General features: G+C 41.3%; 1 protein-coding gene across 3 annotated transcripts in view; it reads right to left on the bottom strand.

Moving 5' to 3' along the window:
• The window catches only part of CBX5 (chromobox 5), a 55,411-nt gene that overhangs the window by 14,592 nt on the left and 26,114 nt on the right, over positions 1–14,705 (bottom strand). For all 3 annotated transcript variants that reach the window (XM_044443269.1, XM_044443268.1, XM_044443267.1), the window contains 2 exons: positions 10,937–11,114; positions 8,160–8,343 (listed from right to left, as the gene is read on the bottom strand). In XM_044443269.1, the coding sequence (XP_044299204.1) occupies positions 8,160–8,343; positions 10,937–11,073 (321 nt within the window). In that variant the 5' untranslated portion in view covers positions 11,074–11,114. The remainder of the gene's footprint in view (positions 1–8,159; positions 8,344–10,936; positions 11,115–14,705) is intronic.

A 14,705-nucleotide genomic window follows, 5' to 3' on the forward strand; every position in this document is an offset into this window, starting at 1 on the left:
TGTTCTGGTGGGTTAGTGGCATCCACCGCTCTGAGAGCTTTGTTCCACAGTTCCTCCTGGAAGCAATCAGCCTGATGCTTTCTTGCCTGTTTCATGAAAGCCTGGCAGTGAAGGGCTTTGGTCAACCAGATACCCATCACTGAGACACAGAAGGAAAAGTGAGTGCCCATCCATTGGGTAACCGATCTGCACCTCACACATTTGTGCAAGGGAGTCTTCAATGCCATTGGGAGAAGACAAGGAAGGAGAAATGCAGCAGAACAGGAGTAGAAAAAAGGAGAAATAGATCAAGAGCAATGAAGAAGAGGGTTGTTTGTTTGTCTGTTTGAAGGTAAACTGTAAGGGTAGAGTAGCCATGGAGCAAGAAAAAAAAGAACAGCTTTTATAGGAAAAGGCACTCTTTTTTAAGAAGACAGGTTTAAGAAAAATGCTGACACAGCTCATTAAAGGAGAGGAACTTTCCAAGGCACTGAAAGTAGTAGAAGAAAAACTGAGGGAAAGAGTAGGAACTTTTATAATGGGTGGCAGGAGGAGGGGTTCCCACCAAAGCTCTCTTACAAAGTAAATCATCCCAGTAACAGGCTCCACGCAGGCAGAGACCATGAAGAAAAGCCATGCGTGTCCTGAGAGAGCATGTCATTACTGATTCAGTTTATTGGCCATAGCAGTTCTCAAGTTGTGAGTGGAAGACTATGATGATCACAAACCCACCCATTATCATGGGGACCCATGCTAAACACAGCAGCTATTATGGGTACCATCTGGAATGCAAATGTAACCCAGAATGCCATCAGCTTGCACAACTGAGTCAATTATACCCATATCTTCCAAAATTGCTCCTTCCTTCACAGACCCCATCTCAATTCCACCCTTGCATTAGTTGACACCCAGTTTCCACAGATGTGCTACATTTGGTTTGCTCTTGACAGTTCTTGTGTTTTAACTGCACAGCAGAAGGTGGGTAAATCATGAAGTTGAAAGGAGAGAATGGGAATGGGACTGAACACAGGAGGCAGGGGAAGATGATTGTGAATCTCAAACAAAGAGTTAGAGTGAAATAAGGGAAACCTTTGAGAAGGAAGGAAACTGATACCAGATGCCATAAAATAATTCATGGGAATTTTAAGGTAATGGGAGAAGGGATGGCATTCTATATCAGAGATGCATGACAGAGAGGTACTGGCACTAGTGCTAATTCCATGGGACTAGGTCAGGTGAAGAACCTGAGATGACTTAGGTGTATGGATAGGGAAGAGGAAGAATGGTGGGGGAGAGGGATTCTAAGCACAAGAAAACTAGGTGAGAACACAGAAGGACATCATACAGGTTAGGTCAGGGGTCAGCAACCTTAAACACGCAAAGAGCCATTTGGACCCATTTCCCACAGAAAAGAAAACACCAGGAGCCACAAAACCCTTTTGACATCTAAAATGAAGATAACACTGCATTTATCGTTTTTTACCTTTATGCCATGTATTAAAAAAAAAATATAGTGTGTTGCATCTCCATCCAGATATTTTTAAGCAAAGGCTGTGTGTTTATTCTGGAAATGTCTTGCAACATTCGACTTTTTGTTGTTTGCCAAGTTCCCACCACAAATTAAGCATACTGGGAAACCAGTCTCATCAGCAGTGAAAGCAAATGAATCTGTCCACATACCATTAAACGTTCTGTTTTCTTCTGAAACTTTTCTTTTCTTGGATTTATCCATGGTTGGCCTACTGGGGGTCGAAAAGCTCAATAAATCGCGTGATGGTGGGTGTCCTACATTGGCGGTTGTGATACATATTTTGAGTGACAGGGAGCCGCAGCAGAGGGATGAAAGAGCCACATGCGGCTCCGGAGCCGTGGGTTGCTGACCCCTGGGTTAGGTGAACTAACTTGCCATGCCCTGGACTGCTTATCTGGCTGTTTTTGCTTCCCTGGATAGAGCTGAAGAAGGAAGAAATGTTCTGCCAGACTGATAGCCAATCTGAGCCAGCTGGATTTGTTTCCTGGAAGGCCTCTTAATTTGCAAGGGCTTGCAGAGGTGCTATTAAGTTCACAGCAATACAGAAAGGTAGCCAGGATATCATGCTGGGCAGGTAAACCAACTTGCTATCTCCCAGGCCCTGCTCTAGGCTGCTTTTTCAGCTGTTCTCTGGAATAAGCAGCACTTCCATTGAAGGCCAGAGCAGGAGGAGGAAAAGTCTTTCGGGCCAGTTGCCTATGTGAGCCAACTATTTATTTATTTATTTATTTATTTAGAAAATTTCTAGGCTGCCCCATTCGCTGAAGCCTCGGGGTGGCTTACAAATAAATAAATTAAAATACATAAATAGCAATATAAAATACACGTAACTGTATAAAATAAGTCGCCCTGGCCAAAAAAACTTTAAAATAAAAATAACATTAACAATTAAAATGACGTTTGAATAAAAAGGTCTTTGCCTGGCGCCGAAAAACAAATAACAACAGCACCGGGCGGTCCTCTCTGGGGAGCGCATTCCATAGATTGGGCGCCACTGCAGAGAAAGCCCTCCTCCGAGTACCTATCCTCCTAATTTCCTTCACGGAAGGTTCCCGGAGAAGGGCCTCTCCCGCAGATCTCAGGGGGCGGGCGGGCATATATGGATGTAAGCGCTCCTTCAGGTAGCCAGGACCCAAGCCGTTTAGGGCTTTATAAGTGATCACCAACACCTTGAATTGGGCCCGGACTTCAATGGGAAGCCAGTGAAGCTGTCAGAGGACTGGAGTCATGTGAGCATAACTGTATTTGTCCCACAGGATAGCTCTTATCTGCCCAGGTGTGAAGTGGGAGAAGACATCAAACACTTGACTGATTGGATTCTGCGCATGCATGCGGGGGTTGTTTCTTGTATAATCTGGTCATTTGCCTGGAAAATAGGATATTAGGCTACATAAGGGACCTGTGGGGCCCCATTTAATATGGTTACATGCAGAGAGAGAGATGATGTTGGGAGAAGGACTAGCCAGCCACAACCCTGGCAGTTAACAGCTGTGCAATGTCCTGGCACTCCCCCCACCCCCACAGGTTTGGTGTTTTCAGTCTGCCTTCCAGTCTCTGGATTCTGCTCTTAAATGTCAGATCAGTTTAAAATAAGGCCTCCCTCATTCCTAATAATGGATGTGGTGGACAAACATATGCATTATCCTGAACAGGTGGTTGATCAGGAAGAACTCCTAGCTGTGCCTACCAGCATATTTGTTTCAGCATGAGGGCAGACTTGAAGATGCAGGAGGGGTGTTCTATAGGAATTCCATCTTCCTTTGCAGGCATTCTGTCCATCTTAAGCGTTTGTACCTCATGCTGGGGCCAGGAGGACAGATTGAGGATTATTTTGGTATGTCTTCTGTTGCGCTGCTCAATAGTCTTCCTACGTGAGCTGACATAAGTCTTGGGTGTGCTGTTGAGGTCCCCCAGATTATTGGCTTTGGGAATATCTACATTCATGCTGAGGGCCCCACATCTGCTGCGGCATAGGAGTTCATGGTTTCTGTGACCACAGGACTGTCCCAACATGTCCTCCACACAACACATGTAGCCAGGCATACTCGAGATGTGGGGGTGGTTCTGCTTGACATGGAGATGGTGATCTTACTTCAATCAGTCAGTTGTTTTGTCATGGTCAGAATTCTACCTGCTGAGGTTCAGATCTATTGCAGCTTTTCTCCTTCGCAAAAGTAGGGGACCAATTAAAATGGTTTATATGTATGTGTGCTGTGTGTTTGCATGTTCATGGTTTTTCTGTTATGTACAATGTGGTTTTAATTTATGAAAACTACCCAAAGAGCATGGGCTACTGAGCAGTATAGAGATGTAATGAATGAAAGGAAATCTCTGGAAATTCAAAGGGTTCTGAGGTAGCAACATGCCTGGCCCAGTAGCAAACAGGAACCCAGTGCACTTCCTCTAGTAAAAGAGTTACACTTATTCATGTATGTGTTTATTTTTACATGTTATATTTATAGCCCACCGTTTTCCCCTTCAAGGAACCCAAGGTTGCTTACATGGTCCTCCTCTCCATTTCATCTTCACAACAACCCTGTGAAGTAGGTTAGATTGAGAATAAATAATTGGCCTAAAGTCATCCAGTGAACCAAGTAAGCTAGCAGTGATGAATATAGGGCTACCCCCAAACTACCAACCTGATCTTTCAAAGAGACTGTAATGCCATCCAGATTAGGAAATGAGCCTATCTCCTGTACCTGGGCTGGCATTCTGCCATCACTAGCCTTGGCTTGCATAAATCATCTTCTAAAGCCACCTCAATTGGGGGTCATAACTACACCTTGAGGGAGAAAATTCCATAGTTTGCCAGTGTTCTCTGAAATACTTCCTTTAATCTCTCTTGAATTCCACACTATACAGCTTCACTGGATCTCTCTCCCTCGCTCACTCATACTGAGTGTTACACAAAAGGAAGAATTCCTCCCTATCCACATCACACCATGCATACGTTTTATACACCTCTATCATGCTCCCATCTAGCTAGCCTGCTTTCTAAGCTAAAAAGCTCCAAATATGGTAATGTTTCTTCCTAGAAGGACCGTTCCAGTCCCTTGATCATTCTGGTTTCCCTTTTCTGCACTTTTTCCAACTCTACAATGCCCTTGCAATGACCAGAACATAACTGCAGATAATGTAACAAGTGGATAACTTTTTGGAAGAGCTACATCCGTTTTACTGAAAATGAGAGCCACCTCCTTCTACATAGAGAGAAGAAAAACATGGTGAGGAATGATGATTTGAGATAAAGTTATTACTAGATGTCACTGTAGAGGTGGCTGCCTCTTAGACTAAAAGGATTTATAATCCTTGATCAGTAGAGAATGGGGTAGATAATTTTACCTGAACTGTGTCATCTCCCTTCAGTTGGACAAGGCAGAGGAGGATCCAACATCACATGGGGACACCTCCAGAAGGAGGAAGGGCATCATTCTGCAGCGGGGACAGCTGCAGACTTTACGGGGCCTGGACAGGAGTCCTGGAGTGGCCCTTCTTGCTTTGTCTGCATGCGTGCACACAACAGCCGAAGTCAGCAAGCTGCTGCTACAGGCCAGGACAGGCTAAAAAGCTGTCAATAAGAGCAGCATGGGAAAGAAATGCAGTGCTGTACTAGACTACCAGGGATATCACAGATGCTTACTCACACCTCCTCCTTGACTGCCATCAGCCTCCTCCTACCTTGTAGGCATCATTGATGCTATTATGCTGCTATGCAAGGAATGGAATACAAGATTGCCAGAATTGCAGGAATGAGCTCATGATGTTTTGAGGCAGACTCTATTCCACCGATCACTCTTCTTCTTCTTCTCTGGCAAGGCGTTCTAGCCATGCAGTGTCATCTCAACACACCTGCCTAAGATCTGCATCTGGGCTAGAAAAGGCTGGCCAGGCTACTGTTGCGAACAGCAACAGGACAGGGACTCTTGAGTTACCAGACTGCAAAGCCATTAAAGTAAAACACAGAAGGCACTGATGACCAGCAAGGTTCCTGCAGAGTTAGTCTGGCTAGCCAGCCCTGGAATTGCATCTCCTTTTTCCTTTCAGGATGGTGGCATAATCACCATATTTTCTAAAAGGGACCTACAATGATGGTAGGTGGATCACTTGCAAGCGCTTTGCTGGCTTACGAGTCCTGGCAGCTGCCTGATCATGCCAATTTTGAAGTATGGTCTCTTCAAGTGTCTAAACTGTGCTTTGGTATACATTTTGAATCATTAACCAATATTAAGGTTTTAAACTGTGGTTACCACTAACCACGGTTAAACATTATGTCTGCATCCAGTCCTAATGGTCTGATTCGGAAAAACACCAGGCAACATCTCCAAGGGAGATTCATGGCAAGTTAAAATGCTGGAGGAGACAGGATGCTTTAGCAGAGACCAAACTACTCATTTTCACAGTGGACAGTTTTACTTCCCAAACTTTAAGGAGAATACATAATGGGTTATAAAACTGTAATCCAAACGCACTAAGGATAACCTGCTGGATATGAAATATACGACCTTATTACCCCTTATGATTTCATTAAGGGCCAACAGTAGCAGTGCAGGTTTGAATCTCTAGTGACTTAGCTATAATTTTGTACAGACACAGCTGTAAAGGGCAGGGCATTTCTTCAAATAAGGTTATAAAAAAATAACGAACACACAGAACTGCAAGAGATTTTTCTCCTCCAGGAATGGAAAGACAAGACATAAAATGCCACTCAACAGATCCTCATTTATCCAGAATTTCATATGTTCACGTTCTCCTATAAATATGTGTTTTAATAACCCATGTACTCATTCATGTCTCCTCATGCACTGACTAGCAAATGCAACACATTTTTAAATAAAGAGGAAATGCAATTAAGCTTTAACCAAGGTGATAGATTTGACCTTCGCCATATTTCCAATACCCATAACTTAAGTCAGCAAGAATATTGTCTTTACAACATCATAACCTGAACAATGTATATTTTCTCATTTGGAGACAAGACTGTGGCTACGTGGGACACGGCACAGAAATTCGTGAGAATCTCAGACTGTTTTAAGTATCTGGTTCTCAAGACTACAAAGATGTTCCTGCAACTGAACATGTAGGCAATTCTTCATGGCATTTCAGAAGTGGCAAAAATGGAAAGAACAATATTTCATTGCTTTGCGTGTCTTTTTGACCTACTCTGCATCATTAGTAGAATGAATTATTTGGGGCAGGGGAATTATATTGGCATCATATAGTCACAGAACTTTGCATTTCCTCAGTACAGAATGCAGACAAACCTAATCACTCTGAAGTCACTTGCATTTTCTAAATGAATTGTATGGGTTTAGCCCACAAATCCCTTTCTTAGCTAAAAGCAGAACACAGCATACTGACTCCTACAAGAGTATGTCTGGCTTTTCCTTGCTAGCCTCAACAAAGGCTTTTCTCACTGCATTCCCGTGTAGCGCTTTGTAATTTTCCTCAAGGGCTCATCCAGGGTGTAGCTACCCAAACTGTTGGTTTCACTGCTGTGCATTAAATCTGAATTGTGTAAGCCTAAGAAGCAAAACATTGGCAAACTGCTTGCCTTATTACAGCATTAATTGATTGTCTGGCCCAGACTGGTCATGTGCTCATTGCAGTCTGCATTGCAAACAAATAGGGACCAGGAAGGAACAAGAAACCTAGAAGCACCAGCATGTGCACACTACCATTTAAAACCACCACCTGTGCTGCCCTTAATCCATAGGCTTCACCGGATTTCCCTGCAATGCAGTTTCCACACACACATTGCAGTATTCTGTGCTGCAGGTTTATAACTGAAAAACTGTTAATGTATTCAGTATATATGTAATTGGGAAATAATACTTAGTTGCTTAGCATGGGGATCTAAATACTCCTCCTTGGTCGCCCAAGTGTTAGCCAGGGTCTACTGCAAGAACAGGGCTACTGTGAAAGAGGCATTCCATCAATATCAAAAAAGCATCTGTTTCCAGAAACCCTACAAGATTAATCTTCAAAATCAAATCCCCTACCACTTCCACACAGAACTGGCACTTCTGTTGTGAGCATCCTCCAGTTACATCATCAATGGTCAGCTATTTGGGTAGTACATCCTTAGCAGAGAATTCCTAAAAGTGCCTTGTCACTGCTTTCAGAGCTATTTCTCCCAGACAAAGAGACAGGGAATGTACACGGTAGATATGGTGTAGAATTGTTTATTGTCACAATTAGAAAAGGTCTCTAAAAGGAATTCTGCTGTAGCCTTTCAAATGGTAAATTGCATTTCCTTAGATCTTAATCTGCTCTAGATAGTACTGAGAGGCTTCCCTGCTTGATTGTTAATCTTTATAATCTTTATTATATTTTAAAGGCCATAATTATTTTAGCGATTCTTTTCTTTACAATGACCGTTTGCAATTAGCTCATCCTGTTTTACAGGGTAGCTTTCCCCGAGAGGAGTGTGAAAATTGGCACAAATGAAGCAGAGGCAACCTGAGGTTTTGTTTTAAGAAGAAACCTTCTCAACTCCTGATATTTTAAACTTAAAACCCTGAAGTTTTTTCCATGCAATTTTAAAGCAAGGAAAAACAAGCACGTGCCCATGCAGGCAGTGCTAAAAGGAGCTTATCACTGAGACAGAGAAAGATACCTGGCAGTAGAAATAAAAAGGCAGAAAACTCACCTCTCTCTTCTTTTTGGCTTTGATGTCCTCAGTATTGTTGGCAAGGGTTGACTTCCGCTTGGTGCTCTCTGATTTCTCCCGGGGCTTATTTTCACCTTCCTTCATTTTTTTGTATTTTTTCATAAACTCAGAAATCAGTTCAGGGCAGTCAAGGTTCTTCTCAGGTTCCCAAGTATTGTGCTCCCTGACATAATAAGAGAAGGGCAACCATGTGGGGGAGAGATAACAAAAGAGAAAAAAAATTGAAAGTGTTCCCATCATATGATTACAGACATCAATTGAGAGAAAACCTGAGTAAGTGAAGAATTCTCATCTAAAAAAGATCTTTAAAGGAGAAAAAAAACTATTCCACCTTCTTAGAGAAGAAAGGTCATTTGCAAAACAAAATACAGTAGACTTGATTTTCATGAACCTTTACCCAGAAGGTTAAACTGCATGCTATGTTAAATGCATACTGTGTACCTGATCTAACCTTTTCTAAAAACTTCAGTGTAAGTGTGTAGAGCCCTGAAACAGACTGGGACCACCACATGCACCACTCCTCCATGTTCAGGGACTCTACTAGTGCTAAAGGAGCTGGGGAGCTGGGGGGGGGGAGAGAAATAAATTCTGAATGAAAGAATTTCAGTGAAAGAAAGAAATTCTTTCTTTTTTCGGCCCCCATTAAGGCAGAAAGCAGCTGGATAGGCAGATTTAAACCACCAACCCATGTGCAGTGGTCCTGATCCACACTGGGGCCTGGAACACTTACACCACCACTACAAAAATTGGGATCAGAACCACTATGTGGTTTAGCCCAAAAAGGGGTTGTTGTTAATCTCTCAGTGTTTAAAATACAGCTCTGTGGCAAGCTGAAGTTTGTTTCAACCACGGTAGGAAGAGTTCCAAGCACACAGTCCTCTGATTTCTAAGAATTTTATGGAGACACTTAATTAAAGTATCATCCGTCCCTGCCACCTTTATTCCTTCACAGGGCTTGTGCTTAAAAATGGATTGGCGGGAGTGGGCAGAGATTTGAAACTATCCTACTCTCTGGCTTCTAGACATAGTCCCTTATACATTCAAAGGGTGATGAATAATTAGAAACAATAGAAAAGGTATTCAGAGAGATGGGTAGTAAGGGTATAAGGGAATTATCACACAATTGGTTATGTCTGATGTTCCCACAAGTTCAGGGAAATACCTTGTATTTCATAGTTGCTTTAATGCATAAAAAATGCAAAGGATTTATTCCTGAGAAATACAAGCTGCCCAAAAAACAGTACCAGAGATATTAACTAAATACTAAATAGCAACTATATCATACCATTTTTACTGGGGCCAGTGAAAAGCGAGCACTTGAATTTCAAAGAAGACTTAAGCATAATGTTAAACAAAGAAAAGGGAATGTGGGGAATGGGAGAGAGAAAGATATTTCCCGGCATTTAAACTAGTATATGAAATCACAGGCACATTGGAACACTGAAGCAGTGCCTACTCTTCCCTCAAAATTATACAAGTAAATAGTTTCTAATAAACTTCCTCAACCCAGTGCTTTTCAGACTGAAAAAGTCATGCTGCCTGTGAATTGGGCCATGCTGCCTGTGAATGACAGGCACTGCATCTGGTGGGCACCAGAATGAGGAAGCTTCTAATAGAGCATGGTCTCAGAAGTAGACACAGAACCTTTTAAAATAACTGAATCATTGCAAGCCCAAAAAGTACAGAAATCACCTCCCTTTTGCTCTAGTGCTGATTAAGGTTATAAAGACATTCCTTCTGAATTGCTGCAGAGGAGGGCAATGTCTCATTGTGTCTGCTTGGTAACTTGCCTTCCAGGATTGAGTAGTGTGCATCCATTTAAAACACCTCAGTCTCAAATCTGGACCTTTTAAATAATGAACCATAACCGTACTTCAGGGGATCAAAAAGCATGCTGCCAGAACCCAGGTCAAATATCCAGGATATATTTACATACAAACACACACGTACGACAATCCTTTGACATTAACTATTTTTTAAAATCAGGATAGGTTAAAAGGGCTGTATGTTCCTTGTGCTAAAACCGCAAGCTTTGAGAAATTTATTTTGATCTTACTAATTATGAGGAGAAGCAAAGTATGCTGTTCACTGAAGTTGGAGTGCTTAATCCCTGGAAATTCTGATCAGGTATCCTGACTTTGGAAATTTTAACAAGCATCATCCACAACTTTTAAGCTTAATTATAATCAGCCTTAAGGGCTAGAAAGGTATTTTTTTTAATTGAAAGCAGAGATATTTAGGATGCTCAGGTTCATCCCCAGTACCAAAATTCTGTACTTGTACAACTGCGGAATTAACATTTCCCTGTATGGAGCAGGGAGAGAGTAATATGCATTTTTCCTAAGCAATCCAAAGAAGGGCCACCGGAGGATATGATCAAAATGCCCTGCCCCACCCCTGCAAAAACAGAAAACTCAAAATGAGGAGGAAGATTATTTAGACGATAGTGCTGGTGAACAACTCAAGTGGAATTACCAACTCTTGTGAAGTGAGAGAGGGAACGCAGATGCCAGTATTTCCAAAACCCACTTTAAAGGTCCCAGGCTCCTGCCTCGTGACCCACTCATTTAAATGGATGCACGCCACTCATGCCTGGAGTGAGGAAAGCAAAATCCCACCCATGAAGGTTTGGGGGATTGATGTTGTTTTCAAAGGAACACTTGAATAAGGGCAATGGAGGTTAAATTTGAAACACTGCCTGGAGCTCTACTACCAAGAAAGCTCAAAGCCCATGTCAGAAGGAAAGTTGGACTTACTCAGAGAATCCTTTCCACTTGAGAAGATACTCCACTTGACCCTTCACAACACGCCTGTCTAGAACCTTCTCCACAACATATTCCTCCTCATCTTCAGAGGACGAACTATCTGCTGTCCTCTTGTTTCTCTTTCCCATAGCGCAGAAGTTGCACCTAATGCACCAAGGCTACCCAATTCCTGCAAATCGGAAGTGAAATGTTAATTGGTGGTAACTGAAAAACGGCATTTGGTTCCAGAAATCTTATACCGCATCACCAACCATGATGGTACGCAACTCAAAAGTCTCTCTGACTACTTGCTAATATTCAAAGCCTACAGGAAAGTCTGCAGGGAGAAGAGACCAAAAATTACTATAAATAAAACATGGAAGAGTGTCATACAGAAATGAAATATTAGGTTTTTCTCTCCCTGGTTCAAACAGAAGTTTTTAAAAGAAGGGTGCATGTTACACATGTAATATTCCATGTAGCCACACACCATGCCAAGACTACCTATGTTCAACTGAAGTATGTACCATGCTGGTGCTAGGTATTCAGCACTGCCCCAACTGAACTAACTGTCATGCTCAGCAATTAAGAAAGGAGGTTGCATTCACCTCAGAGAAAGTAGTCTAAGGTAAGATTTCAAAGGTTATAAAATATCAGAACTTAGCACCCCAATCCTGATAGAAGTTGATGAATTATTTGATTTGAATACTCATTAGAAATATGAACCTCCAAATTGGTGGGTAAGTGGGTGGGTAGCTGCAAGCTTCAAAACCAATATACCAATTGCAGCATTCATTTTCTCCTACAGGAACAAATCACTTCTAAAAAGAACCATAAGATTCACTTTAGCCCCCACTTGCATTAAAGTTCTTTCATTTAGGCAGAACTTTAGCAAGTAAAATGATTTGCCACCCTCATTTGTTTTTACAACAGCAGTGCAAGGTTGATCTGCACTCTCATTTTTTGCAGGTCGGGATGCAAGGCTAAAAGACAGGCCAAGGATATACAGCAAGCTCATGGGACCATAGAGATATAACCCCAGTTAGCACTGGGTCCAATGATAGGATGGCCAAGTGGAAAAGAGGACAGGCAACCTGCACCTTTAACAGTTGTGCAGAGGAAGGGATTTCAGTAAGTGTACCTTGTACAACCAGCGACACTGCTAAAATCCTCTTTCAGTGTCCTCTTTTCCACTTGACTCAACATTGAACTGCACCTGGAAACCTTAAAAGAGTGATTCAAAAAGATAAAGTATCCCACTTTAAAAGAGATTTATGTCTAATTCTATTAGTTAAATTTCTCAGCTCTCTAGTACAGAAAAACTGAACGCTACTGCCTATGGTCCAGGAAAGGAAGGGCAACAGAGTGTCCTGAATATAAAGACTATGGGTGTATGTCCTTATAGTCCCTTTACTCCACATGTTAAGACCAAAGAGAAGAATATAAAACTCGGGTTTTAACACTTTGTGCATAGGAATATTTACTGGGGTGGGGGTGGGGCTAGAAGTAATACTGAACTAATTGTGGACTTCAGGAGGGAGTGGTATGAGTGGGAGAGTTAGTTCAAAAAATAATGGCTCAGAACTTCTAGAGAAGGTTCATTCCACCAAAATGGTACAACTCCTTAGTATTTGTGAGTATCTTAACACTAAAAATTATTTGCCCAAGAAACAGGTAGCAGGTATTGTACTTCATTTTGTTTTGATGATAAATTAAGGAAAATATAAATATACATTGCTAAAAATGAATATAAATCTATGGTGTTGCGATAAACAGCTTGCAGGGAAAAACACAAGTGAGAAATGTTTACCTGTAGAACAGTAAGGCAGATCTTTAATTTTTATTCTATTTAAATAACTTGTTCAAATGCTGTCCCACATCAGAATTGCTAACATCTTATCATGTTACCCTAAACATGCATCTTCTGATGAGAAAAATCAAGATGCTTATACATGCCAAAAAACAGTTGCACGTTCCCAATTTTTTAGAGTATGAAGTCTTTACTTGGATTATGCAAAACGATTATTAACAAATTGTTTTGAATGTACGTAATCTTAACAAACATGAGAATGCTTGATTGAAAGACAAAGTTGAAATAACTAAACATTGAAAGGAATTGAAACTTTCAACAGATGAGAGCCTCACCGCCACAGTTACAATAAACTGGACTGTAGTCATGCTGGTATTCATGGATCAGTAGTTAAAGTTCTGTCACAGCTAGTTATAAAAAGGCATATTTTTCCAGGGATTTATAACCTGGCTATAAAAATTCACTGCTGCTTGAAATATGGGCTTATGAGGTCTCAGACCCTGAGTGAAGTTTAATACCCCCCAAAAAAGGTATGTGTCTGTGGAAGAGAAATCAATTACACCATTTGAGTTATAAGACCAAAAGAAAAAAACAGTTATAGTTGCTTTGTGCTCTTATAAATTACACAGCTTCCAATTTTAACAAGTTTGAATTTAGCAAATTATTAGTCCATAAACACTGTGTGGTCCAGCTGCACTTGGTACAGAAATTCTATTTAACTTTTACCTATGGATTGTCCCTGACAGCCCCACCCTTACTGTGAACCTTTGTCATTGTCAAATCGGCACATTCCTATCACAATTAATTGCACACTCCATATGCAGACCTGAAATTAGGTGTTGCAGTCTTGAATGAAAGAACACACGTGAGCTTATAAATGGGAGTTCTTAATAATGTCCCCCAAACAGAGAGACATTACAAGTGCCTTGAAAAATGCATATTTTATAATGCTATAAACTGTGTTTTTAAAAGAAATTAAGATAAAACAATGAGGCTTATTTTGACAGAAACCAGGAAATTTCATGTTCAAACAAGTTCCATGTTCTAACTGGAATTTCTGACCTGTGTCAGTTTAAGTGAAACAGCTAACATTCTTAAACACTTATTATAACACATTCTTTTCTATGGTCCTGCCTGGTAAGCCTATCCCAGGGTAAGCACAGCAGAACAAATGACACTACCGGATTCCCAACAAAGAGGAGTTAGTTATGCCTTCTCAAGAAGCCCATGACAAGTCTACTCCTGAACTGCAGCTATTGGGCAGGCTGTTATTTACCGTAAAGATTATTCAAAGCTGGTACCCTATGCAAGAGAAAATAATACGGAGGCAACAGATGAAGACAGCATGCAACAACTGTTATGTGTTTGACGTTTTGCCATTCTGTTAAGGACAGCTGTCTGAAAGTCAAAGATTTCTAATTGTCTAGCCTTCTCAGAGAATGGACAGAATAATACACTGTATTCCACTGGTGCTTCTGAGGCACTAAAGCTCCAGGGTAGCACCAAAGAGAGGCGGGGGGGATTCTACTCCATTTGATGGATCAACAGAACTGCCAACAATGGCTGGAATCATGCTGGCATTTTACAGCAATTTTAACAACATGCTGTTAGCCACTTTGTGACTCTATAATGCAAGCATTTCTGCTTGCCGCTGGTAAAACCAACTGAGTTAATATTGTACACAGCAATGGTAGTTCCTTACACCCAGTTTTTAATCTCTGTTATCTTGCAATATCATGTCTAGGAAAAAGATCTCATTCAGTATATGTTCAGAAGATTAACATTCATTACATATTCTAGCAAGGAGGGGGACACTGAACCATATACATTTAAACCATGTTTGTATTTAATAATTTGTGAACCTTGAGCATGGTAGTCCAGCTAATGATTATTAAGTGGCAGCCCATAAAGTTCTCTATTCCTCTTTCTACATCATACTGAAATGCAGGATTTAGACCACCAGTGGCATCA

This window comes from Varanus komodoensis, unplaced genomic scaffold (assembly GCF_004798865.1).
Source record: "Varanus komodoensis strain SLA01 unplaced genomic scaffold, ASM479886v1 scaffold41, whole genome shotgun sequence".
In the NCBI taxonomy this organism is placed as follows: domain Eukaryota; kingdom Metazoa; phylum Chordata; class Lepidosauria; order Squamata; family Varanidae; genus Varanus; species Varanus komodoensis.